Genomic DNA, 25306 nt, shown 5'->3' on the forward strand with positions numbered 1-25306 from the left:
TGCCTGTGATAAACTATTTGCAGTAATTTTGTAAATTTAAACGTGTGTAATTTTCTGCAAATTCTTTACTGCATGCTCTAATGTATTGCCTCTGAACGATATGTCCTGATCACTCATTTCTTTGGTTTTGTCCTACTAACCTAACTGGCTTCTTCATATTTACAGATTCACTAAAATAAGAGTGAGACATATTTCATATTTTAAATGTCAAACATTTACTCATTTTCTACATATGCCTGAATATTTTATTATTTGTGTCTGAGTATCCACACATACACATTAAATCACACAGCCATATTTCCTTATTTCTGAGGTTTTCTAAAAATATTTACAGCAAATGGTTATTTTATGCATCTCTCCTTCAATCTCTCAACACTGACAGTTCCTTCTCTTACTATTCCGCAGCAGCATTCATCATGTCAGCAGAACTTAATAAACTGCAGCAAACGTCAGATGCAGAAACGTATGAATTCCCTCTGGACACTTTACACGATGAATGGGAAAAGAACCAATGTTTACACTTAATGAGGAATAATGAGGCTTTGTGATGATACTTCCTCACTAAAACATCCAGACTGTTTGGCTGATGACTAAAATATGACAAGATTTACTTATTCCAACTGGTTCTTCAGTGTTTCTCCTGAGGGCATCGTACTTCCACTTCAATTACTGCTTTCTACACTTAATCCACACTTTCTATTTTTACCTGTGACAGTGGAGCTGAAAGTGTCATGTTTCCTTCGCAGAGTAAATGATTTGGAGCGTCCATGGTGCCTAGGGTAGTTGGGGCAAGAACTAATGACAATAACTGAAGAGCGATTTTCTCAAAGTGTGATGCTGGAAAACAGACGGGGAGACTGAGACGTTCAGAAGGTCAGCGTTAAAGAAAACATCCAGATTCTAAACCGTAGTGTCCAGAAACCAATATTCAAAACACAGAAGAGTAGAGATCATCCAAAAAACAGAACAGGTTTAACTTTGTTTCCATGATGTCGCGCGTGTAGATGTGTCAATGTTTACTAATGCAACTGAGCAGTGACCTGGCACAACTGGTATTTATTAGCTGTTGTTTCCTGAAACATCTAGCTACGGTTAATAAAATGCCAGGAAACTGTAAACACGCCCATCACAATTGCCTAAAGCTGAAGGTGATGTCATCAAAATGTTTGCTTTGTTCAGCCAAACACCAGAAAAAAACACAAAGGCTAAAAGACAAAGAACAGTTTCGGAAAGTTTGTTTCTTTCTGCCTTTGGTTCTGATGTTACAGTGTCAAAACCCATCAACATCCCTCATTCACTGCTTTAGGTATAAATCTGAGCTGCGACCTCTTTGGGATGATTTTTGCCTGAAATTGACTTCAACTGATTTAATCAGTAAGTAAAATAATTTATTTTAAATTCATTTTTCTAATCTATCATTCGTTGCAGCTCTATTATAGAGTTCCTACATTTCCCAGACACCTTTTAACCCTGCATAATAATGTGCAAATAATGCGCCTGAACAGACTATAATTTTCAGCTGTAGGGGTTTACACATTGAATAAAATCTTATTGTATCTATGCAAGAAATAGCACAACAAGTCATCTCCATTTTGGATACTGTAAAAAGCAAAAAAGAAAAGAAAAAAAAAAAAAAAACACCAAACAATGACACAGACCCAGAAACACTGCATTCATCACAAGCACCAAAGTGTTCTAATGTTGATCCTTTAAAACCACCCACACAATGAGCTGTAAAACCTGACTAAGCAGTTCTGCACAGTTCTGTGCTTTGTTAATCCTGACCGTCCATAATGCTGCTGAGAATTTTTACTCCTACATCATGTGACCACTTAGAAGTTAGCTTACTGTAGTACAATCCCACTTATACATATTACTCTGTTACTGGAAGCACCAGACACAATGAATTTTCGATAGACTCATATTCCTGTTGATAATTGCAGCAAGAGTGCGAGAAAGCTTAGGTGGTAAAATGAAATCATGCCTTTTCCTCAAGTTTTAAGGCCAAATGCAATTTTCCACCTTCATGAGGCAGTCCATGTGGAGGCAGTAGTTGTATTGATTGCTACCATTAATTAGGGGAAGGCTATGTAATCTGCAGAGAGATGCTGAAATAATTCCCTTTAAATGTGGAGCAGGGGCAATCAATCAACTGGGGGTGACATCTCTGATGGGCCTGACACTTGAGGGAGGTGTTTATTAAGGAACACATAAGCAACCAATGATTACATCTCATAACAAAGAGCTAATAAGATATCACTGCGAGAATGAGCACTCATTGGCACTCACAGTCTTAGACACCAGCAGACTAAAAATAGTCAATATAAACACGGTGGTCGGGGAAATCTGCAAAATATGTGTGAGGATCAAGGGACGCTGCATATAAAAACAAACCCTGGTGAGTAAATTTAGTTAAGTACTGTACTTGCAACTATACAAATCTGAGGTACTTTACTATTTTATGCCACTTCACAATTCCTGTACATTAAATATTGTACTTTATTTTATAGTTGTATTTACTATGTCAACATTTTTTTCATACAAAACATACATTGAGAATATCATACTGAGATTAAAATAACCAACAGCATATGATGCAGTTAAAATCATAATAATCTTTATTTCCAAGGAACTTTATAGGACTTTCCAGGAAAAAAGCTATTTCTAATTTAGGTTAAATAATTGGGGAAGTATGGACAATGTTCTGAGACACTTATTGTGTTTAATTAGTTGGGTCACTGAGAAAAATGTCCATGAAGGAACTAAAACATTAATGAGTGACGGTAAAACTAGCTAGGTAAGACTAGCAATTTATTGGTATTAATTAACTGCAAATCCACAGTGTGTACATTTCCCTTAAGTATATGCAATAACTATTAATTATACATTTGTAGTTACTGTAAATTACTTTCTAGAAAATTACAAGAAGCCATGGGACTAGTAAAATAAAGTGTTACTAAAATAAGAGGTTTAAGCATCAGCAGTAACAATCTACTAGCAAATAATTCTGTCTCAGTGTATTGATACTTAAAGTATATTTTGTTGATTGTATAGTTTTTCTTATGCAGGACCTTTATTTGTAGTGGAGAACAGAAGGAAACAGACAAGCCCTGTATCGTGATTTACTGGAAAAACTTTTCCTAAAATGAGCATTTTCCCTGAGAAATTCCAAAGGCTTGTAATTATGTCAAATCACAAAAGCTAAAGTGACTGTTCTCTAAACACAAAATCCAGAGTCAAGCCCAGTGTTGGCAAAAAAGTGCACTTCAGTTAGACACAGAAATTCAGTTACTTTAGTGACATGATTACAGGAGGGTTGAAATGACTGAGATGTGGTTGAAAGCTCCAGAATAAGCTAGTCAGCAGACTGTTTTAAGATGTTTTAATAAAAGTATTGTTTTAATATTTTAAAAAAATCTAATTTTATTTAGCAAAACTAAATGTAATCTATTAAATGTTGCATAACAACCTCAGCACAGCGTCTGTTGAGTTGCGAGTTCAGAGCTTTCGATCATATCACATGCTCTTCCTCAGCAGGCAGTTGCAAAGTTGAGTTTACTTAAATTACTCTTAAATTTTAATCACACTGTCCAATATTTCATTCTTACACCTTAGAAAAAGTTCTGTCATTTAGTTTTTTCTTTTGTAGTGAAAAACATATGTCATGCTCATAAAAATCTGACCGCCAGAAAAAAAAAAAACACCCTGGGATGAGTGTGATAGTAGATTATGTCTTACTCAACAATATGTTTCACAAATTGACCTCTTGATCGTCTTAAGGCCCCCTTGAGAGTCTTGAGGGGATTTTATCAGAAATTCAATGATTCTCTAAAAAGGTCAGCACTTTCATAGCGTTGTCATTCTATCAGAGCCTTGAGGATGAATAACTATTCACCGCCATCCCCTCTCTGCCTCCCTATGGCCAATCAGGGCTACACAGGAGGGCAAAGAGAAGCTGCAGTTGACGGAGACCACCGGCGGGGATCAAAGTGCTGCAGCCTTTCCACCTGCTGCTGCTGGCTCTCTCATGCTCTCCTCTGCCACCACGCTTTCTCCCACTGCTGCCATCTCTGGCATGGGAGGGGTTCTGGCCTCTGACGCCAGCACACACAGAAGCTTGGTACTGTCAAGCTGTGCAGGAAGTGGTGCTGAGTTGAATTAATTAAAGGATGAGAAAGCCGGGGTGGTTGAGACCTAGGACAATCTGGCGTTCGATGCCACTTGACAGCAGGCACAGATCTTTGAGGACTTGAGACCACATCAGTGCACTTGAGGGCCTTTGTGCTTGTTGTCACAGAGTCAGATGTGCTGATGTACTGAAGAGTCATTTGGCTCCTGTAAGCCATGTAAATTCATGTTATCACTATGTGATCAGAAGAAAAAACCTTGATCAGAAGCCTTTTCACATTCAATATGAAATGAAGCCTAATCACTAATTTTTATGATTTAACTAATTTCAGTCCTGCGATGACACATCTGCCATGCCAGGTTTATGTTGTCATTTTTGAATGCCTTTGTTATTACAACAGACTACAATATTGTGCACAATAGGTGGTTTGATAGAGACATAAATCTGGAGGATTAACATCGTGAGGGGATAATCCTGCCAAAATTATATCTCTTGCTGTCTCATGCACACAAACACAAGTGCAAATGGGCCAGTTATGAAAAGGTAAAACTCACAAAAAGCTGAACTGCAGGAAGTGCACAGCAGAGACATAGTGCATATTATTGCAAAAATAGGATACTCAGATTAAAAATCTAAAACTACAAAACAACCATCACAGCATGCAGCATCTGACTGGTCTATATCTCGCTAAAAGACAACATGTGCTAATACTGCAGAGAGACCTCTCCCTACGTCAGCTGTGGAACAAGAACAGTACAAATGAGACAGCACTGCACATCATTAATCAAGCTATTCTTACACAATATTCTCCTCAGTGACAGCAATCAAGATAACCACACACACACACACACACACATTTATAGTTTCACACTGCCAGTCTAAAAAAAATCATATTGATTCATGAAGATGAAAATGCAGACATCAAATCAGACTCTGCCACAAAACATCAAGTTAAAGAAAATAAATGAAGGAACAACCAAAGGTGGCTCCACAGACAGCAGGCAGGAACGAAGAGAAAACTTATCATTTTGCCTGAGACTGAATTGGTCTCAAATCTGAATGGTCTCAAGACCTGATCCCCCACAAAAATGCTTCTGTTAGATCCTGTCACCCACACAGACCATTCTACAGTGGTTGGCCCACCCATTTTAAATGAAACAAAATCTGTTTTGCAGTGTTTTATTTTAAAAACCCACAATTTGGATGACCCATGAGAGAACATAAATCATTCTGTATGATGTAAAAATAATGGCCCTGTGGTATATCAGAACTGGTTAATGATCTGAGGAAGAGTGGCTGGTGCACCCTAGTGGCGACTGCTGAATCAAGTCCTCCACACCCACTCCGCTTCTATGTGGAGGCTGCACTGATACTGGGTGAAGCTGCAATGTCAATATTTCATTTCTCATTTTGCAATCCAGTACAGCAGTAAGCCTTGGATGTCCAGGCTGCCTTGTGTACCAAACCACAGCTTCCCCATAATAACAGCAGAGTGAACATGACACAGACTCATAATCCAGTTAATGGGGAGACAGGGGAGGCAATTTTCCACATTCTCTGAATGTCAGAGATGAATGTGGAAGGAAACGATTAGTGGTGGGAGATGAAAAGTGATAAAGGAGGGCAGAGCTGACCACAGCTCATAGTCCATCAGTTGTTCTTGGCACTGTCAATTAGGTAGGACTTTGGTGATTGCAAGAATTGGAAATTGCAGTATTTGCCACAGGCTAGAGCTTGGCCCTGCTTTATGTTTTGACTCAGAATTAGTGGGTAAGCAACACAGTAAGTGATTACTGCTTATCAACAAGCATCAGGGTGAGAAGCTATTCCACTCCCCTTCAGTTTGTCTCATAAAATCTGTTTAAATTTACTGTGTGTGTGGTTCTCTGATTAGCTACCCTGCCTACAGTGATACAGTGAAGGGTTAAGGGAGGCTGTATTAGTACAATGAGTCTGTGGGGGAGGACAGCTCCCGGCAAAGATGTGCGTACAAGACAAATCTGAACCAGATTTAGCCCACATCTCCGTTGGCTGTGGTTTCCCGCCCAAACCCACATTCTGAAAATGTGACAACACCGCTTAACTAATTCAGCCCATGTACTCTGTGTGAATCCTCTGCCACTGCAGTATTTTACCTGTGAGCTTCTTCATGGGCTGCAGCCTCACACTGATGGTCTGGTGGGTGAGCAGCGGGGAGGAGGGCAGCGAGCGTGACACGCCCTCCATTATGCGAATATGCTGCATGCCCTCGGTCATTGAGAGCGGGGGCACAGCGTAGTCTCCTTCAAAGGCACAGTCGCTGTCTATGCTGCCACCTGCAGGATGGGAGGGAACACAAAGCAGGCTGAGATGATTTTCTCTGCTTTGAACGGTGCATTAACATTTAATATCATTCTAACACTTTGGGGACAGATGCACAATCAGTTTCTGCAAAGACCCTTCATGGAAGAATGTGTTTGTATTTGATAGTTAACTGTGTGGCAAACTGTGATAAACATTTCAGTCTATTGTCACTGAGATAATCTGTTTAAATGGCCCGTTCCTTTCTGTATGTATGGAGACATCAATGAATGGGCAGGTTCTGCAGTTTAATGAGTATGATACTGTCCTGATACTTACACAGTTAATGAATTTGTACAAAAAGATAGAAACACTTTAGTAATGCAATCCAACAATGTACAGCTTGTCATTTTTCATGATTCAAGAAATAATTGACCTACAACATTTTCACACATCAATTGACTAATCATTTTAGCACTATAGGGCTAATGTGTTGGATTGCATAGGCTGCTACTGGTGTTTCTGTTTGTCCACCGCCTGCATGACAGACACCTCATCAGCCTGGTCCCTGGGTCCTGATATCAGTGCAACACCAGTATTGAGTGTTGGCGTGAAACAGAAGAGAGAAAAGCCCTGCAGGCAACTTATGCTGTTTACGTTCACTGTGACAAAGTACAGCCTGCCTGACCTCTGTATGCCCCACAGTAACACAATACACCAAAGTTTTAATATAACAGCATCTAAAATGTGTTCGAACAAACCAAAAAAAACAGCACAGTCATGACCATGAAAGACCATTTTATTTAGAAAAAAGTGAGCAATAATTATAGATGGAGCACAAAAAAAAAACACCCTCCATCACTCACTCACATACTTTTCCTCTCTTGTTTTTTTTTTTTTTAAAAAAAACACAAATTAATGACAACTTAGGGATTTTTTTAACTTCATACACACATACACATTCTCAAGTAAACGGAAAACCAGCCAGCTCTCTGTAAACACAACATTCATTTTGTGAATCAGTTCTGGCTCAGACTGCCCATTTCCCTGAAGCCAGAGCTGTAAAAACTAACTGGTCAAGCAATAGTCTTGCATCAGATAACAGCAGCCACAGTGAGACATGAAGCTATTATCAGCCACTAGTCCGTGACAAGTCCCAGAGGATGCTTGTATGACTGTTAGGATGGGGGCAAATCTGCAGCTGTAATGCAAATACATGAGCATAGAACCACTTGCACACATGGAAGATATAAACACACACATACACACACACACATACAAACATTTCTCTGTGGCTACAGCAAGTCAGTCTGTCCATGCACTGGGGAATGTCACTGCAAATACAAAAACAACAGCCAGAGCAGTGGTTACATCCCCCAGCATGAAAATTCTCCTCGTGTATGCAGATCCTGGTGTGAATACTAAAGGGGAACTTGGTATTCTTGTAGCAATTATCAGGATTCATTATCCAGCTCATTCTTAATGCATTCCAATAGTGAAGGAAAACTAAAATATACCACTACTTCGGCAAATATTCTCCAAAACACCAACAATGATATTTCACACAAAAATGAAAAATTCAACAAAAAATTCTAAAAATGCAAAATTACATTTGAGGTTTAAAATCTTAACAATTCAAATTTGTTCTCTGCACAGTCCTATGCAAACTCTGACAGGCTGGAGAAGAAGTCAAAAGGTGTGATTTAGGGCAAAGACTGGAAGAGTGGAGAGCGAGGATGAGCAGCACTTCGGTGGTGAAATCCCCAGAACAAAGGGGGAAATGATAGTGTTTTATTTTGGACTGTGATGGGAGATATGTCTAAAGGCCTCTCCATGCCTCGAAATAAACACAAACACCTACTCATCGGGTGTTTGGCTCAAAACATGCACGAGAAGGGAAAAAATGGGCAAAATGAAATTATAATCGACCAAAATATTTCCTGCCAAACACTAACATTCCCATGTTGATAAACATCTCCTGTTGTTCTGGATACAGCCTATTTCCCCTGAAGTAACTCAGATTTACAGACACAATTACAAGAATATAAAATTCATACAGTTCTGTTCCTGTAAATTTGCCTTCATTTCCAGTAGTCATAAACTTTTCCGCTCTAAAGTCAAATAAAATACTGCCTGAAAAACAAGGCTTCATAGGCTCCTGCTGTGAAAAACAGAAATGAAAGTCTGAAAGGCGACCGCCGAGAGAGAAGTATTACAGGAAACAACAAGGTAAAGGTGGAAAAGAGTTTTTTCTCAGCAACTCGCTTCTCATTCACTCACATAATACACATTCAGTAACACGAGGCAACAGAAGAGAAGACAGGCTATTGCTGGAGTGCTCAAATGGCTTGTACATGCACAACTGTACATTCAGAAATCTGTAATCACAATGCTCCAGGTTCTTTTGTCTTTTTCATTTCATTAGAGAAAACTGAAAATATTTGTTAGCTTACCTTGGCCAATGTGGCTCAGGTGATGATCTAGACCAGGCGGGCGGGGGTCTGCCAAGTCCTCGCTCCCACCATCTGCAGACGAAGAGCAGAAAGAGAAGGACAGGGAGTGAGCTCGCTGGTGCTGGTAGCATTGTGAGGAGGTGCGGGCCACCAGCAAGGCCACCTCCTCCTCTCCGATCAGCCAGGTGTGGGACCGGAGGACCCCCAGCAGGCTGCTCACACACAGTCCCTCCACACCCTTTCTCCTGGGGCCTAAGCGGCTCCTTATGGTGGCAAAGGGGGAGCGTGCCGCCAAGTTCCACTTTTTCCGCCTCCCCATGGTTAGACTAAACAGTCAGTGAGCCTCTGTCTGTAAGGCCTGCCCATGCAGATAGCAGAGTAGTTTACATTACAGCCATTGTTGCATGCAGAAAGTCCTGTGTTAGCACCATCAAAGAGCTCACTGAGCTCTGTGGTTCAATGAGTGAGGGCTAGCAGTAAAACAGTAGGCGTTTCTCATGATAGATCCACAGACAATAATGATATGAGGATCAATTACGCCCAAGGGAACAGGCAGGCAGAATTAGCCACAGTGGATGGAGCTAAAAAGAGGGGGTGGGGGGCGGCAACACTGGGCAGCACAGTCAGTGTCACTGGGGGATTGTTTCATAATCCTGTTCAAGTGCAGATGGATCTACTGTACGGCAAGACAGACCAGCAGAGGAGGCCTGGAACAAATGATTTATACTCTGAATAAACACATCCCCATAGAATTAAGTGAGCTCTTATTGAAATCCAAACTAAGCTACGTGTATAAAACTAGTCTAAGGTGATGGATTTTTTTATATTTAGCTACTGTAGGTTGATGTTGCATTGAGTAGAAAAGACCTTTCAACATAAATGGATCGTATGTTTTTGGTGAGGCATTGTGTTTTAATCACAGAGCTCACCATCAGCCCAGAAGGCCCAAACAAATACTCATGTATTATCTCTCCCATTGCAGATTCACACACTGCACCAGCAGGCTAGATTGGCTCGCTGGTGGAACGATCAAGCTTGTCGATGAACCGATAGAATAAGCCATGGGGCATGATTGTGTGAGAACTGGGCCAGCCTGAGATTGACACTGATTGTGAAAGCTTAGTCCTCTGCAGAGCATTTCCAGTGCTTGCTTCCTGACCTAAGCCATTTTTCCGGATATGTCAAAAGTGTCAAATTAATAGGTAGGCTGACATAGCATGAAATGTGATGCAATAAAAACATATATGGGTGGGACTTTTTTCTTCTTGTTTACAGACAGAACATAGAGCTGATGCTCCTGCTACACCAACAGCTCATCTCACCTTGTATACCAGATGAGCCATATGGTCTAGTAAAATCCACTTTCTGAAAATCAGTACAGGTTTTGATTATTATGAACAACACTGGCTACAAACACTGATTACACAGTGAGCTGTGAATACACGCACATGCTCTTGCATTTAAAGATTGAAATGCATTGAGCATTAAGCTCAGTCATGTACAGTGATGGATTTTGCAAACATGCTTGTATCCGATTGGTGCATAAGGTGAAGTTTTAAGAAAATAGTGCGTCATCTTACAAGCTCACCAGCTCAAAATATCACATGTGATGTGTCAATAATTTCTTTGAATCGAAGACAATGCACAAAACTCTTGGGCTTTATCTTCCACAGATGTGTGGTGAAACTGTTTCATTTTAGAAACTATAAAAAAGAGCTGCAGGCTTCACTGGACCTTAAACAAGCTTTTATTCAGGTTGAATAAATGACAAATACACATAAAACCTTCAATCTAAATGACTTTGTTTCTGAGGGTTTGGAATTCCACAATACAAATGTGGTTTTACCTCTTTACTGCTGTCCCCTGTCTCCCCACTACCATTTCTTTTTAGGCTTGAGAATACATCTTTGTAGCTCTTTTATTTGTAAGAGAAAGCTCCTATTCTTCTATACAGATTGCGCTCTTGTTACCAGTAATCACAGTATAATGTCCTGCCACATAAATCAATGGCCTATTAAAAAGGGAACATAAAGGGGAGGGGGGGTGGCTATGGTTGACAGAAGACAGAGACGCATTTTCAGTCAACCACAGAGACAAACAGTGGACATCAGTCTAGTTTTTTACAGAACATCTGTCAACCACCTGTGAGAGCTGAACACAGCTCAGCATCCGACTCAGATGCAAACACATCATATTCAGCTGAAAAGTCAAAACGTCGCTTGCTCTGAAAGAAGACCATCTCCTAAAGCAAAGAAATAATGGCACACTTACTTTGTTGGCTATTCTTTGCAGCTGTAATGCCACTGTGCATTGTGAGGATGTCAAAGGAGCAAGTCAATTTTGCACTTGGACAAAGAGTCATTATGGGAGAAGACAGCATGACATCTGATAGTGATCCCATGGAGCATGGCATTATTATCATTATTGTTCAGACTGTCTGTGGTGAATGTGCCTGTGTTCACAGTGTTCAATGTGACCAGTGCTTCAAAATAAGGCATCTTTCCCAGGTACTGTCTGAGAGTGATTACTACAAATTGGGATCTTTTGTGTGATCATCTTTGGCAAAAAGAAGAGCTTAAAAGCCAGAAAGCGAAGTCATCACTAGTTACTCTTAGTGGTTTTGATCTTTATGCTGGACGCCCAAAAATCTGTATTACCCATCTGGACAATAAACTCCCTCCAGAAGTGCAATCAATGCCTGCCTTTCACTCGAGGGACTCTAGAAAATAAGCAACAATGGGAAGAGAAAAGAGACTGCAAGTGAGCCATGTAACCGAGACACATCCAAGATTTTAGGAGCCCAGCGAATTACATCATTCAGCTCAATGACTTCACTCAGAGACAGTGCAGTGATTCAGTGTGAGGTTTAGTTCCTCTCTGCCTTATTTCTTACCTTTGCTTACTGTCTCTGAGGGGCCCTAATGTTGTTGTGTTGCCAACTTGTTGTCAATCCCCAGTTTCTCACCAGGACACAAAGTAGTACCCTAATTAAACACCACTTACTCTCCGTGTCACAGCAGTTTTTTCTTACCATTCATCAAAATAACAAATCGGCTGAGAAATATACATATTTTCATCGTATTTTATCACAGTTCCTGGGAATGCAACCACCAGCACAAAAATCCTTTTTGCATTTTTCATGCCTTAAGACCACGGCATCTCCGCAGGCAGCGTAATAACTGTGTCATTTAGGTGCAAGAAACTATACATTTCTAATTAGTTGCCATGAACCTGAAATCCTATTATACACTTTAAGTTTCTCAGCACTAAATGTCAAACTATATCAAATCCCTGTAAATCTTGCAGAAACAGGACCATGAGTGAACGATAATAATAAAAACATGCTGATATTTATTCAGCACACGGTTGCCCACACACAAATAAAAGCGTACGTGCATGGTATATATCTCATGAAGTTGTTGTGTGTGGATGAACCACTAATTTACCAAAATAGAAATTGATTTAAAGAGTGTTAAAAAGAAAAGTTCAGAAACGTAAATGCCAAGTAGTGAATCAGTCCTGTCTGCTGATTCCTGCAGGGTATATAAAAATCAAACTGCAACTGAAGAGGCTGTGCTGTTGAGCAGAGCCTTTAGTTTATCCTGACATGTATGTATTCACAATAGCTTAACTAAATAAAGCTCAAATGCTTAATCATTCATGATAGAAATAGTTAGAAAAATCTTGATAAATGTCACAACCTATGATCCACACTGCTGTTTATTACGTTTTGACCAAATAATTAAATGTCTAATTGTAAATTCAACTAATTGTTTTAGCTCTGTTTGGATCTGAAATTGCAGAAGTAAAAAATATTTTAATTAGCAGACGCACTGACAGCGCCAACATTACCACACCAAGTCATGTCAGTACAAAGGTGCAAAGGTTCTGGTGTCTGAGTTTTGATGTTCTTTTTTTTTTTCCCCTACAGATTTAATCAGATTCACAACAAAGTGGAACATCTTGATGCATCACAACACCGCAGTGTGTTGCACTGAGCTGCATGAGCACAGACATCTGTTCAGCTCTGAAGTTGGTGGACATCATTAGAACCAGCTTTGTGTAAGCTAACAAAAATTCATGCAAACAATCCAAAGGATAAACAGACACGCATCTCCGGTGAGAGCGCGTCAAGTGTTTTCTCTCCACCACTGCACTGAGCCAGTCCTGCTCTACCACAGGAAGTGGAGGGCTCTGACAACCTGCCAAAGTAAAACAATAAGGAACCGCCACATCGAAACCGCAACAGACACACACACACACACATGGGGATGCTATGCTACAGGGATGCTATGCTGTGATGAGACCAAGAATCTTATTTTCAGGGGAGACTAGTGCCAACACCAATCAAGATTTCAAGGAGGTGTCAACATCTCACTCTCCCCAACAGTTAGATATAAAAATGATGCATTCATGTCATATCTAACTGCAGCCATCATCCCTGCAAAATTTCATCAAAAGTAGATCTGTGGTGTAATGTAATCTGTTTTGGGTCACTGACTTTAACAAGGTTGGGAGAGCAGCTCTGGTTTGGAATCGGCTACTCAGACTTGTCAAATCACAGGTGAAAGAGAGAAGAGGTGATGGAAATGTAGATACAGAAAAACAAAATGACACCAGTAAATCTTGACCGGCGCACATAAATGCATGATATCACCTTTTTCCAACTAACACTAACATTAACACACACTGATAAAAGCACAGGCAGAAGAAAAAAATACACTAATCGTGCGATATGAGCAAAACTGCTCAAACTTTGCCAGTTCATTTTGTGCTCATGAAGGTTTTTGTCTGTTGAACTAAAAACCACCAAGCTCTCAGGGGATTAATCAATTAGTCAACTGGCAGAAAATTGATGTGCAATTATTCTGATAATTGTTGTAGCACATAAAGGAGGACAGGACTGTGTTTTCCTGAGTTACCATTGTCTCCTCATACCTGCTCCCTTCTTATTAGGCTTCGAGCTAACACTGACATCGTCCCCCTCTCAACACAAGCACAAGAGTAAGATTAAAGAAGGCTTTTGATGGATATAAACGCTACTGAGGCAACGCGGCTCAGTGTTTCAACCTTGTGGTGATTTTAAAGTAATACAAACACCAGGCTGAGAGTGAGGTACGCTGAGCTGCTCGTCACTGGCTGTACTACCTGCAGTGACAGGCCAGAAGACAATCCTGTCAGCTCTTAAGGAATCTGAGATTGAGGGAGGACAAACTGCACCAGTTATGAGGGATCCCAGTGGAGGGAAGATACTATTATGGACTTTTGTTGTTGTGAGTCTATGGAGACAGGAAAATGCAGGTGTGCTGAGCTGAACAGTAGGACTGTGAGAGGGGGAGGGCCAGTCGAGCCAGCAGTTTCACAAGCTGTTAACTGAATTTAGGACAATGCCCAAATCAGCTTTGATTTAATGTGTGTATTCTACTCTTTTACAAGCAAGAAGGCAAAAAAACCCAGCCAGCGAGCATGTGAGCAAAGAAGCTGGTGTACTGTGTGGGTAGCAGACACTTCTGAATGTTTCTAATGCCTGCTGCCTCCTCAAGAGTACAACACAAAAACTGAACACATTACCACAGCCTAAATCCTAATTGCACAAATTGTCAGATAGACTGAATTTGGTTTTATAGTCCTCATATAAATGTGGTAACATCTATAGCTTCTGTTAAATTAAGGAATCTCACTTGTGGCACAGAGAGAACTGAATAAGTGGCACTAATAAAGATTTTTTTGCACTGACATGTTGTAACTCTTAAATGTTAAATTAACAGAAGATCTGCGCCTGCAGCTGGAGGTCAAGCCAGCGGAGCAAGAAGAGACCAGCTGTTGGCTTTCCTTATCTGCATGTATCTTCAATATAAATCCACCTCTAATTCAGGCAAAACACACAAGTCACCTAAACAAAGCACATTTAATTTCTAAGATAATAGCACTGAAAATAATTTAGATGAGTCTTTGTTGTTCTATCCATGGTTCATTTGTTGTTCTTGCATATTAGTTTAAAGGCCGAAGGCTCAGTGTAAATCAGCGGCATCTTCCAATTTACTGAGCAACAGTGGCTGCAATAAAAGAAGAAATATTCTTATATCCTATTCATGCTTAAAGCACAACAGGGGTATCTCTATTTGTCCTGTTACATAATGTTTGATTATCCAAGCACTACAGTACAACATATCCTAATGCAGCTCTTTTTTTTGTCTCATACAACCACTGTTACCGTTCCTTTTTTAACTGCAAATGTGTTCCCAACTAGTCCATGATACGACCTGCATTGCATACCATACTCTAGTTATTATGGGCAACTGTGGGACTGATGGGCTAATGTGATTTTTTTTTATGCTAAAATGAATATTGTAAGCTTATTGTTTGTAACTTGATAAGGTACAGAAAAGAAAACAAAGAATAAACTTCACATCAACATCCAGTTATTCTTTGCAGAAAAAAATCTGCCAACACATTTGCAATCACATTTCTGTCCTCTGTGCAGATGTAAGGCTGATATTTGCTCACTTTTAGCTCTATTTTTGGTCTCTACCAACTTCTCAGGGAACTATCGGCTCTGCGGTGTTCAACAACTCATCTTTCTCAGCTCCCAAAATTTTTTTTTCCTTTAGACTGCTCCCTTTAGGGGTCACCACATCAACTGATCTGCATGGTTGATTTGGCACAGGTTTCACACCAGATTCCTTTTCTGACACAACCCTCTCATTTACTCTGGCTTGGGACCAACACTAAGACTGCGCTGACTTCTGCAACCTCAGTGGCTGAGTCTAACGACCCCTTGTCTTCCAAGGTGGTCTCCCATCTAAGTACTAATCAGGCCCAGCCCTGCATAAATTGCAAGATCTGACAGGATCAGGCAGGACGGTATGACCACTTTCTCAGCTCCCAAATATCAAAGACCAAATATCAACAAAACAACATTGGTCAGCTATAGTGTAAAAACTACAATCTATGTTTTTAGCAGTTATATCTCTGATATTTTCCTGTATGGTATTGCATTTTCCCCAAGCATGACCTGTGTCCCCCTTCAACAAAAAAGACAGTGGTTTCTTGGCTTAATAATTAAGTAAAACTTGATCCCCTCCCTCCCTCCTGCGATCCAGAAGAGCCTGAGCCCGTGACCCTGCACCCTGAGGTATAGCTGGAGGACAGTGAACAGCACCATGGCGGCACTGGGCCAGAGAGGTGACGCATATGTGAGTGGCTGAGTGCGTCAGGCCCTGGCTGACAGCACCACAACTCAGCAGTGTCCTGGATGGATGGAGGTGTTATGATGCAGGAAGTAGGGACAAAACAGAATGTGTGTGTGTGTGGCACACAGAGAGAGCGAGAGCGAGAGAGAGAGACACAGAGGGAAAAAAACTCCTACACCGCCATCCGATGCTGAGAAAAGCTGTGTCACAGAACTGAGTGGGTGGGCTTCATTAAAAAAATAAAAATAAAAATAAAAGCCAGTGGCTGCATCAAACATCCTTTAGCTTCAGTCTGACACACCACAGAGGTTACATCACAGAGCATCCATCCAAAACATGCAGCACAAACAAGCAAACGGAAACGGTAGTGTTATAAGAACTTTGCTTCAGCTGCCTTGAGACTCTGAGAAAGAGGAGGAGCAGAGAAATAAAAAGCTGGCATGGCTTCTGGTCTGCCTCCAGGCTTTGCTGTAAAGATGGATGCTTTTGTTTCTATCTATTTTTAATCCCTGACAATCACACACAGAGGGACCGCAAATAATGTGAAAGGCAGACATCCCACCTGCTCTGTCTCCCTTCATAGTTCCCCCCTCTCACCTTTTCACTAATACTGGAATTGAGACAATGACAATCTCCCTCATTTTCTTCTTCATTTCGGCTTCTGTTCAAACACTAACAGGTCAAGTCAATCTGCCAATTACAGTATATTCTTCCATCAATCATTAATCTAGAAAATGTCAGGAAATGCACTGCTCAACACTGATCTCCAGAGGGCGAGGTTCATATGACCCGTTTCATCTGAATGACTAGTCCAACTAAAAACAGAAAGTCCTCACATTTCAATTGCTGAAACCACTGGTCATTTTTTCTTCATAACTGTTGATATAATAATTCATGTCAATTCACTAAACCCTGCACTTAAACAGCAATTAGAGCTTTAGCAGCTGTAAATAAACATGTTGAGCCTGTTAAGCCGTGAATTTCTCCACATGCAGTAAGAGTCTGACTCAGTATTTAAAGTCCTTTACAAGGTGAAATTATTCGGTAGCTAAGAGATACTCTGAAAGACAAGGAGCATGTCATTAACTTACAATTAGTTCATCAGGTCTCAGGTCGGTTATTATGAGATCACCAGCGACAGATGTTGTTTCCATCAGCAGAGTTGACAGTTTCAGGTTAGAAAGGAGAAGCTGCCTGAAATACAGAGGCCACTAGGACTATGTACATCAGGAGCTAAACCGACACCATCATTCGAGAAAACACGACTTGTGGTTATTCTGTTGCTTTTTTTTTCTCATGTATCTACTTGTTTTTATAAATCAGTACACACATCTCGGCCTGCGACACAAGTGCAGCATCACCTCTAGTTCCCTTTGACCTCAGGCTGTCTACAGTGAGCCGATGGGTGAGTGTGAGTCCTGCTAAGGTTGCAGGTACCTCTCTCTGCACCGACGAAGAGTGCTTAATGAGAAAAGGTTGGGATCCTGACAAATTCACACAGCGAGGTTGAGGAGAACAGCTCCTGCTGCAGTGCTTGTTCATTATGGTGGAAGATATTTACTGCCTTTCAAATTACTGCCTCAGTGAATGACAGTCTGCGTTATTACAGTACAGCAGCTTAGAGAGCAATACTGCTAAATTTGATCCTCATCCCTGCTGCTCAGGGTCTCCTCTGTACCATGGGGATTTGTAAGCTTCACAAAAAAGCCATAGATGTGGATGGAGAAGTTTGTACCAGACTCTAATCTTGGCTTTGTCAGTTTCAATGAGGGTGAATTAATTCTCCGAATACCAAGGACATGAAGAATTCAGGGGATTCAGAAATGTTACTTCAAAATAACCCTGTGAATGCAACAATCAGACAACAGATAGCTCTATCTCTTATGAAAACTATACACCACTTTAAAATGCATAGGTGACTTGGCTTGCATTAAATATACAAAGCTCCATTAGGGAAGGAAATTCAGGCAAACAAGGGCAGCACAGTATTGAGCATCAGACACAGCTCCAGGCTGTGGATTACTATAGTCCAAATCCTCTTTTACAAGTTTGGATAGGAGTCAGTTCAGGTTTCCATGGACTGTCTGCCAGCTGTATGACAAATGTAAATCATCTTATTGAGTGGACATTACTTTTGAAGAGCAATGTTTCTTAATGATTCATTTTTGATAGAATTCCACCAAACTGAACGTTACTGCGTGTTCACCACATAAAGATGTCTACAAAAAAGTCTAAGAGGAATAACAAAAGGATACACAAAAGCTACTCAAATCTATTTATATAATCACTCACTGCTTTGTATCCTTTTATTTGGTCCACAGCTACAGAGTGCACCTTTCCTTGTGAAAAACCAGCAAAATGCCAAAGACACAAAAGATAAAAACCAGCGTACAGTGTCCCCAAAATAGCCACGAGCACAAAAACACAACTGTAAAGAAGGTTTGATGTTGGACACAAAAATGTGAGTGGCAGACAGTCATTTTGTTTTTCTCCTCATTCCAATCACAGCACAAAGCTTTCAACCTGCCAAGCGGGTAACAATTAAGGACAAAAAGAGAAAGAGAAAGAGAAAGAGAGGTGGCCATTGACTGTGGCCATAGTAACAGTTGAAGTATGGAGGACAGAGAGGTGGAACAGAAAGACACTGAAGCTGTCCTTGCTACTGTGCCTTCTTTCATTGCACTTTGTAATTCTTACCCTGTGCTTGCCCACAGCTAGATACTTGCTGATTTTAGTGCCATTGTGTTAAAAACACAAAACATACATAACGTAAACACAGAGAATACACACTCACACGTCTCAGTTGCAATGGAGATGGGCCTGCAACTGCAAACAAGAAGGCCTGAATTATAAAATACACATTAAATATGAAACAGACTGGGGAATGGTGGAACCTGCAGACACCAACACAAAAGTAGGCTCCATGTATGTAATTACACCTTATAAGACAGAATGAGTGTAATGCTGACTTTATTTAGAAGGATTCAATATTATTCATGTCTTAACTTGAACTTCTGCTGCTGGATCTTATTTAGTGAAATCCTGTTACACTAAAGAAATATAATTTGATATTTCAAACAACAAATCTATAAGGACACTGATGGAGTGAAAGAAAAAGTAATAATTGTATATAAAAAGCACTTTTAATAAAAAGACATCAAAATGCATTTTGCTGAGTGCAGAAACTCCCAAATGGAGGAAAAAACAACATCAGTAACTCGAGGATATGGTTCAGTGTGTGTGTGTGTGTGGGGGGGGGGGACGACAGACAGTTATTGTTTTGGCAGATCCAGCATACTGGTCTGACATCAATTTTGCATGTGCTGCTTTCAGCCGAGTAGTTAATCCTGTTTTCCTGTAGGTCTCATTGTTGGACACTAATCTAGTAGTAGTCCTAACCAGCATTTAATGTTTTGAATTTGTAGAAGAGTTTGAATGTATTATTATACTGATTAAAAAAGAAAATACACAAAAATTGTTCTGTTTATCCCAAACTGAATGATATTTAGTTTACAATGATCTGATCTTACAGTGATTTACTTAAGAAGTTAGTATCTGGCATTTTGGGACTATTTTTTTTTGCTTTAAAAATGACTAGAATTAATTATTATAATAATAATTATTTCTTTCACCTCTATGTGAATGAGAGTCAAAATAAACTATAAATTTGCACAGAACCATGTCTTATTTGATATTTGTTTTTAAAAGTTCAAAAAAGTTTGACAAAGACGAGAAAAAACAAATATGATTTTGAGTCTATTGTCTGTTTTTGAAGGGCTGGTTTAGCTGAAGAGTGGGATCGGTTCTTTTACTTGAAAATCAATGAATTGTAATGAATTGTTTAGTATATAAAATGTGAAGCAGGCACAGGTTCCCAGACTCAAAGCTGATGCCTTCAAATTTTCTCTGGCCAACTGCACACAGCCAAAGATAATCAATTAGGATAATTTAATAACAGAAAAAACTGTAAATCCTGAAGCTGGAACCAGTGAATGTTTTACATTTAATAAATTACTTAAGCAATTAATCCATTATCGAAATTGTTGAAAATGAACTAACTAAGCAGTTATTCACTTGGCATTTTAACACAAATAGAGATAAACCAGCAAAATGTGCGAGGATATGTGCGCTTGCATGGGTGGCTCCATCATCAGTCCTGTCAAACCTGATAAATCCATCCGGAGGCCTGATAAATCCCATCCTTACAGTGAGTGCCAGCAGGAGTTACAGTGATTAAGAATGGCAAACATGGCTGCCACAGGGTGGAGGAGGAGGAGGAGGAGGAGGAGGAAGAGGAGAGCACAGACAAACAAGTACAGGCAGAGACAGAGTTTAGTTTTGAATTCAGCGATAGCACGATAACTGCCATCAAACAGAGACACTCAGACAAAGATGGTCTGGGATCATTCCAGACTTTGCTGGTTTCGGGTCCTCACGACTGCAGCTCTTGTGAAGTGAACCAATGCCACCATTCCCTTATGCGATGTTATGTTTCGCTGCCTTTATCATGTTGTGTGAAGCAACACAAAGTCCCTCAGTATGCTCAGTTAGCAAGGGCACTTCCTGCTATTCAAAGGCACACAGCGTTTAGCAGCAGTAATGAGCCCATCCACATCAAGAGGCACAATGAAAGCCCAGTTTCCTGACTGGCAAAAACAACAGGATGCCACTGCAGCGGGGGGTGGGGGCTGATAAGTCCTGCGTGGCATCAAAAATTCAAACAGGCCACTACTGTGGTATTTCATTTTTGTCATGGACAAATGCACACACCAGCAGGCTGTTTATGGAGGATATATGTATTTGGTATGCTGGGAAAATATTGTTAAATGAGGGAAAAATGAGAGATGGAATAAAACAGGATGGAATTAATTGAGGTGTTTGGAAAAAAAAACCACATGGTAAAAAAAAGAATGAGGACCAGAGACGGCAAATGGTTAGCACCTGTAATATTGAGAATAAATGGAGGATGAATGAGTGGGATTTGACAAAAAAGGAAGATGAGGGGGTGTAAGAAAATAACCACTCTAGAAGAAATAAAAAGAAAAATTGGAACAGTAAGAGAGATGTAAAAAAAAAGCTATGATGAAAATGTCAGATTATGTATTGATGAAAAGAGATGAAGGAGGGGGCTGAGCAGCAGTGATGAATGGTAAGATAGTGATGAAGACGAAAATGACTTTAAGGTGGGAGCACCTGAAAGGAATACAGCGAACAAGTTTGGTTATGAGATAATGTGAATAAATGGAGCTAGAAGGACAGGAGAAAAAGGAGGAGGATGGGAGGAAGAGAGGGGATGGAGTGGTGAAGACTCATTAGCCTACACAGGGCTGGTACATTAGGCCTTTCCTGCTCTACTGTTTTATCTCTCTCTCTCTTCTCTCTCCTTTTGTTCTCCAGAAATATCTGAGTGGGTGGGAGAGAGTAACGGAGTAAGAGAGAAAGAAGGACAGAGTTACAGTAACCGAAGTGATGACACAGTGAGGGGGAGCGAAAAGGAACAACAGTAACAGAAGTAGATGACTATTGAGCAGGCGTGATACCTTTAATAATAAACTGCTACAATACCCATAATGCCAATAGGCTGCCAGATGTTCAAAATGAAATCGATGGGACATATAAGTTTTCTAACATTATCAAATAAAAATATATATATGAATAATGGGTAAACTACAAAAATAAGATCCAGGTTGTAATAATCCAGAGATATTTCTTACTAAAATACAATTTATATCTGACAAATATTAATAGATGAAAAATGTGAAAAACCAACTCAACACACAAAAAAATGTAATAAAACAAATGGAGTCAAATATTCTCACTGTATCTAAACAAACATGGGCATCATAGAATATTCCATAAATATAATACAGACAAAATTGAGCAAAATTATATTTAAAACATAATTTATCTGATTAACAATATAAGATGATTCGATCTATATAAAAATCCAGGTTAGTCGCCCAGTCCCAGAGAGGGGCAGGTGGGGTGAAGTGAAAGAACGATGGAGAGGTGAAAACAGTGAGAGGTGACATAACTGTGAGGAAGCAGCAAGCAGAAATACTTGTTGTTATTAATAAACTTGAAGACATAAGTAGCGACAGATATCACATAAGGAGCACGGTGAACCGCCATTAAGATACTTGAGCTTTCATTTCGGTCTCTCATGCAATTTTCTGTTCTAATGGCCATCTGTCAGACACCGTGGCCCCTCTGGTTCTCTCAGTCTAGATTTATTTTCAGTATCTATCCACGCACGCGCGCACACACACACACACACACACACACACACACACACACACACGTGCTTAAGGTGTGGCACGATGCAGCCGAGCAGCTGATTGCTGTGAAAGCGCACTACCTGGGTCAAGGTGACACCACCCACAGCAGCTACAACAGAGCAAACAAATCAGTCGGAGTGATGATTTGACACATGGTGCTGACATCAGAACACAGAGTCTCAACACTGCTCTTAAATCACACACTTGAACCCTGCACCTTTCAAAGTACACACTGAGACGCCTTTTTCAAACCAAGAGCTGCTCAGACTTGCACTGTGAAACGAACAAAATCCTGAGAAACAATTAACAACTGAGCCTTTAATGAATAGAGGCTCTTTCTAAAGCCAGTTTCCACCACTCCCTGTATTCACAACTGGATTCAGACATCCCTGTATATACATCCATCCATCCATCCATCCATCCCATCCACCCATCCCATCCACCCGTGCTCCCGCCCTGATTCATCCGGCTCACCTTTGTCAGTCGAGCGCCTCGTCTGTCCAGGCAATAAAAATCCTGCACCATAGTAGGGGAGATCCAGAACAAAAGGAGGGGATTGTAGGAGCACCGAGAGGAAAAAACAAGAAGAAGAAATGAAGAGAGAAGAGGATAAATGACAGAGGGAGGGAGTAGAAGGGAAAAGTGGGAGAGAGAGAGGTAAAGAATGGCCCAGACAGGCAGAGAGCTCTCCACAATTTGAGCAGCGAGGGAGGGTGAGCGCCAGGTGTCAGTACGCATACACTCACTGAGCCGCGCAAACACACACACGCAAACGCACGAGCAGACAGGCAACTCTCCCTCTCCCTCTCCTCCTCCTCTTCCTCGTCCTCCTCCTCCTCCTCCTGCTCTCTGGCAGCAATAACTCTCCCTCATCCTCCTCCTCTCTCTCTCCTCCTTCATGGGCAGAATGTGTTAACTCTTTCAAAGCCAATAATCTCCAAGAAACACTACTCTGTTCACTCCCGCTTGTACAACAAGGGAAGGCTTGTTTTTATAATTCAAATCAAGATTCAAAACAGGGGACATTCCTAATCACAAGGCAGCGACTGTAAACCTGTATTCCCACCGTGTTTTGGCCACTTGGGCGAAACACAAAGTAAATGTAAACGCAGCACTGACATATTACCACCTTGATACGGCGAATTGTGTAGATCGAGTGAATGACAGTACCCACTCTCCTTTTGGTTCAGGTTTTGGTTTCAACCAACTCTTAAGAAATGTTTCTGCTCGTATTTTCAGATGGTCATTAACTGTGTGTTTTTGCAGTTTGGAGCTGGGCAGGTAGCATACTGAGGGTTTATAGTCTGGTTGCTCAAAACACAACAATGAGAGCAGTAAAAAGGTATGGGTATAAATAAAAACAAGGTAAAAAAGCTCAAAAAAGCTGAAAGTGGCTGTAGACCAGGTTATAATTTCTGTGGGTTTGTCACATTACACTAGTTATTAATAAATTAAGGTACTGCATTGATTAGAGCACTTCTAACTATAAAACACACTCCAGACACTATTGAAGTGTCAATATAACGTCCCTGAAATGTCTAGTGTCTGCAACACAACCGTGTATAAATCAAGAGCTGTGGCTGAGCCTTTTTTCCTTTAAACAAATAAAGTCTTTATCCAGACTGATGATGAAGGTGACACATCAGTTTCAGACAGCTAGCTGGCAGGTGCTGTAGCTTGGGGGATATTCAACAGGTATCTAGTAGACGGAGTTGTCAGAAGTAAATATACAGTTTTAAGCCTCATCACCTCAGAAGCTGTAAATCAGGACCTCCTGTATTCAGGTCACTGAAAACCTCAAGCAACTAAAATGCAGAGCTGTTAATGGCATCATCGTCAGACATCGACCTGTTTTTACCAAAACTAAAAAGATGGGCAGCTGAATAATATGATATATGTCTGATATAAATAAACGTGGTAGTTTCATTAACAAGGCAAACTAGACGGTTCTTTGTTTTAACTGCACAATTTTTACAGATTCTATTTACGCAGAAACCAGATAAACGTGTGTTTGATATGTTTGCATCCTGTTTAATACGAAGCAGACTACAAATACAGTTGCATGAGGTCAAGTATGAAAACTGGGATCGAGTTTTCCTTTCAACTTCATCATACTACAAATTGTACAAGAGAGAACTGAAGGGAATCAGATTTATGCAGCATCCTAGTGTGTGTGTGTGTGTGTGTTCTCCAGAGTTCACATTCACTACATCAGGTTTCATATTACCTCTTCATTTTGTTCTATTTTAGTCATACAGAACAGATTGCTTAAATTGTGCATGGCCTGCTGTAGATAAGGACTACATCGATATAAGGGACATCTTAAATAACCCAGTATCACAGAGAAATCATCCACCAAGGCGCTCGATGCCCATCAGGGAGTTACAAATGAAGCATGCCTCAGTGAAGATTCATAAAATTGTCTTGTGTATTGGGACGCAGAGAGAGGACTTCTGGGTAACAGTAGCTCATGGTGGTTTGCAGAGATGCTTACATACACACCTTCAAGATTTCAATTACATGTCAAATGACAGCAGATAGTCTCGTGAAAAAAAAATAGTGTCCCATAGGATTGTAGTTGGCTCAGTCCACATCTATTAGATTTTTGCACAATTTTCTGGTCAAAATGACTTAGATAGAATCAATTAAGCTCAAGAATTAAAGGGTACGTCCTGCAAACCACAACAGAGTACGTTTATGTAAGCATTTATTATTATCTCACAGATGAGGGTATATTTTTAGTCTCATCTGTTCCTCGGTTAGTTCACTGGACATTTTATAGCTTGTTAATAGCTTGAAAAAAATACAATAAAACTCAGTTTGTTTGTGTTATGAAATTTGAACTGACAGACACTGAGTTTTATGTTCCTAAACAGCTCGACAGCAATTCACAGAAACAAGTTGAGCCATCACTCAAAATGCAGTGATCCAGTGATGTTCGAGGCCTATCACCGTGACCATAAGTACTGCCAA

At 40.4% G+C, this 25306-nt stretch overlaps 1 protein-coding gene across 4 annotated transcripts in view; it reads right to left on the reverse strand.

Moving 5' to 3' along the window:
* The window catches only part of tanc2b (tetratricopeptide repeat, ankyrin repeat and coiled-coil containing 2b), a 115655-nt gene that overhangs the window by 52900 nt on the left and 37449 nt on the right, over nucleotides 1-25306 (reverse strand). For 3 of the 4 annotated variants that reach the window (XM_026314705.1, XM_026314703.1, XM_026314704.1), the window contains 2 exons: nucleotides 8863-8934; nucleotides 6265-6444 (listed from right to left, as the gene is read on the reverse strand). In XM_026314705.1, coding sequence (XP_026170490.1) covers nucleotides 6265-6444; nucleotides 8863-8934 — 252 coding nt within the window. Of the gene's footprint in view, nucleotides 1-6264; nucleotides 6445-8862; nucleotides 8935-22807; nucleotides 22926-25306 lie in introns of those variants that run through there. The other variant, XM_026314706.1, reaches the window with a different exon arrangement.

The sequence above is a fragment of the Mastacembelus armatus genome, chromosome 19 (assembly GCF_900324485.2).
Source record: "Mastacembelus armatus chromosome 19, fMasArm1.2, whole genome shotgun sequence".
In the NCBI taxonomy this organism is placed as follows: Eukaryota; Metazoa; Chordata; class Actinopteri; order Synbranchiformes; family Mastacembelidae; genus Mastacembelus; species Mastacembelus armatus.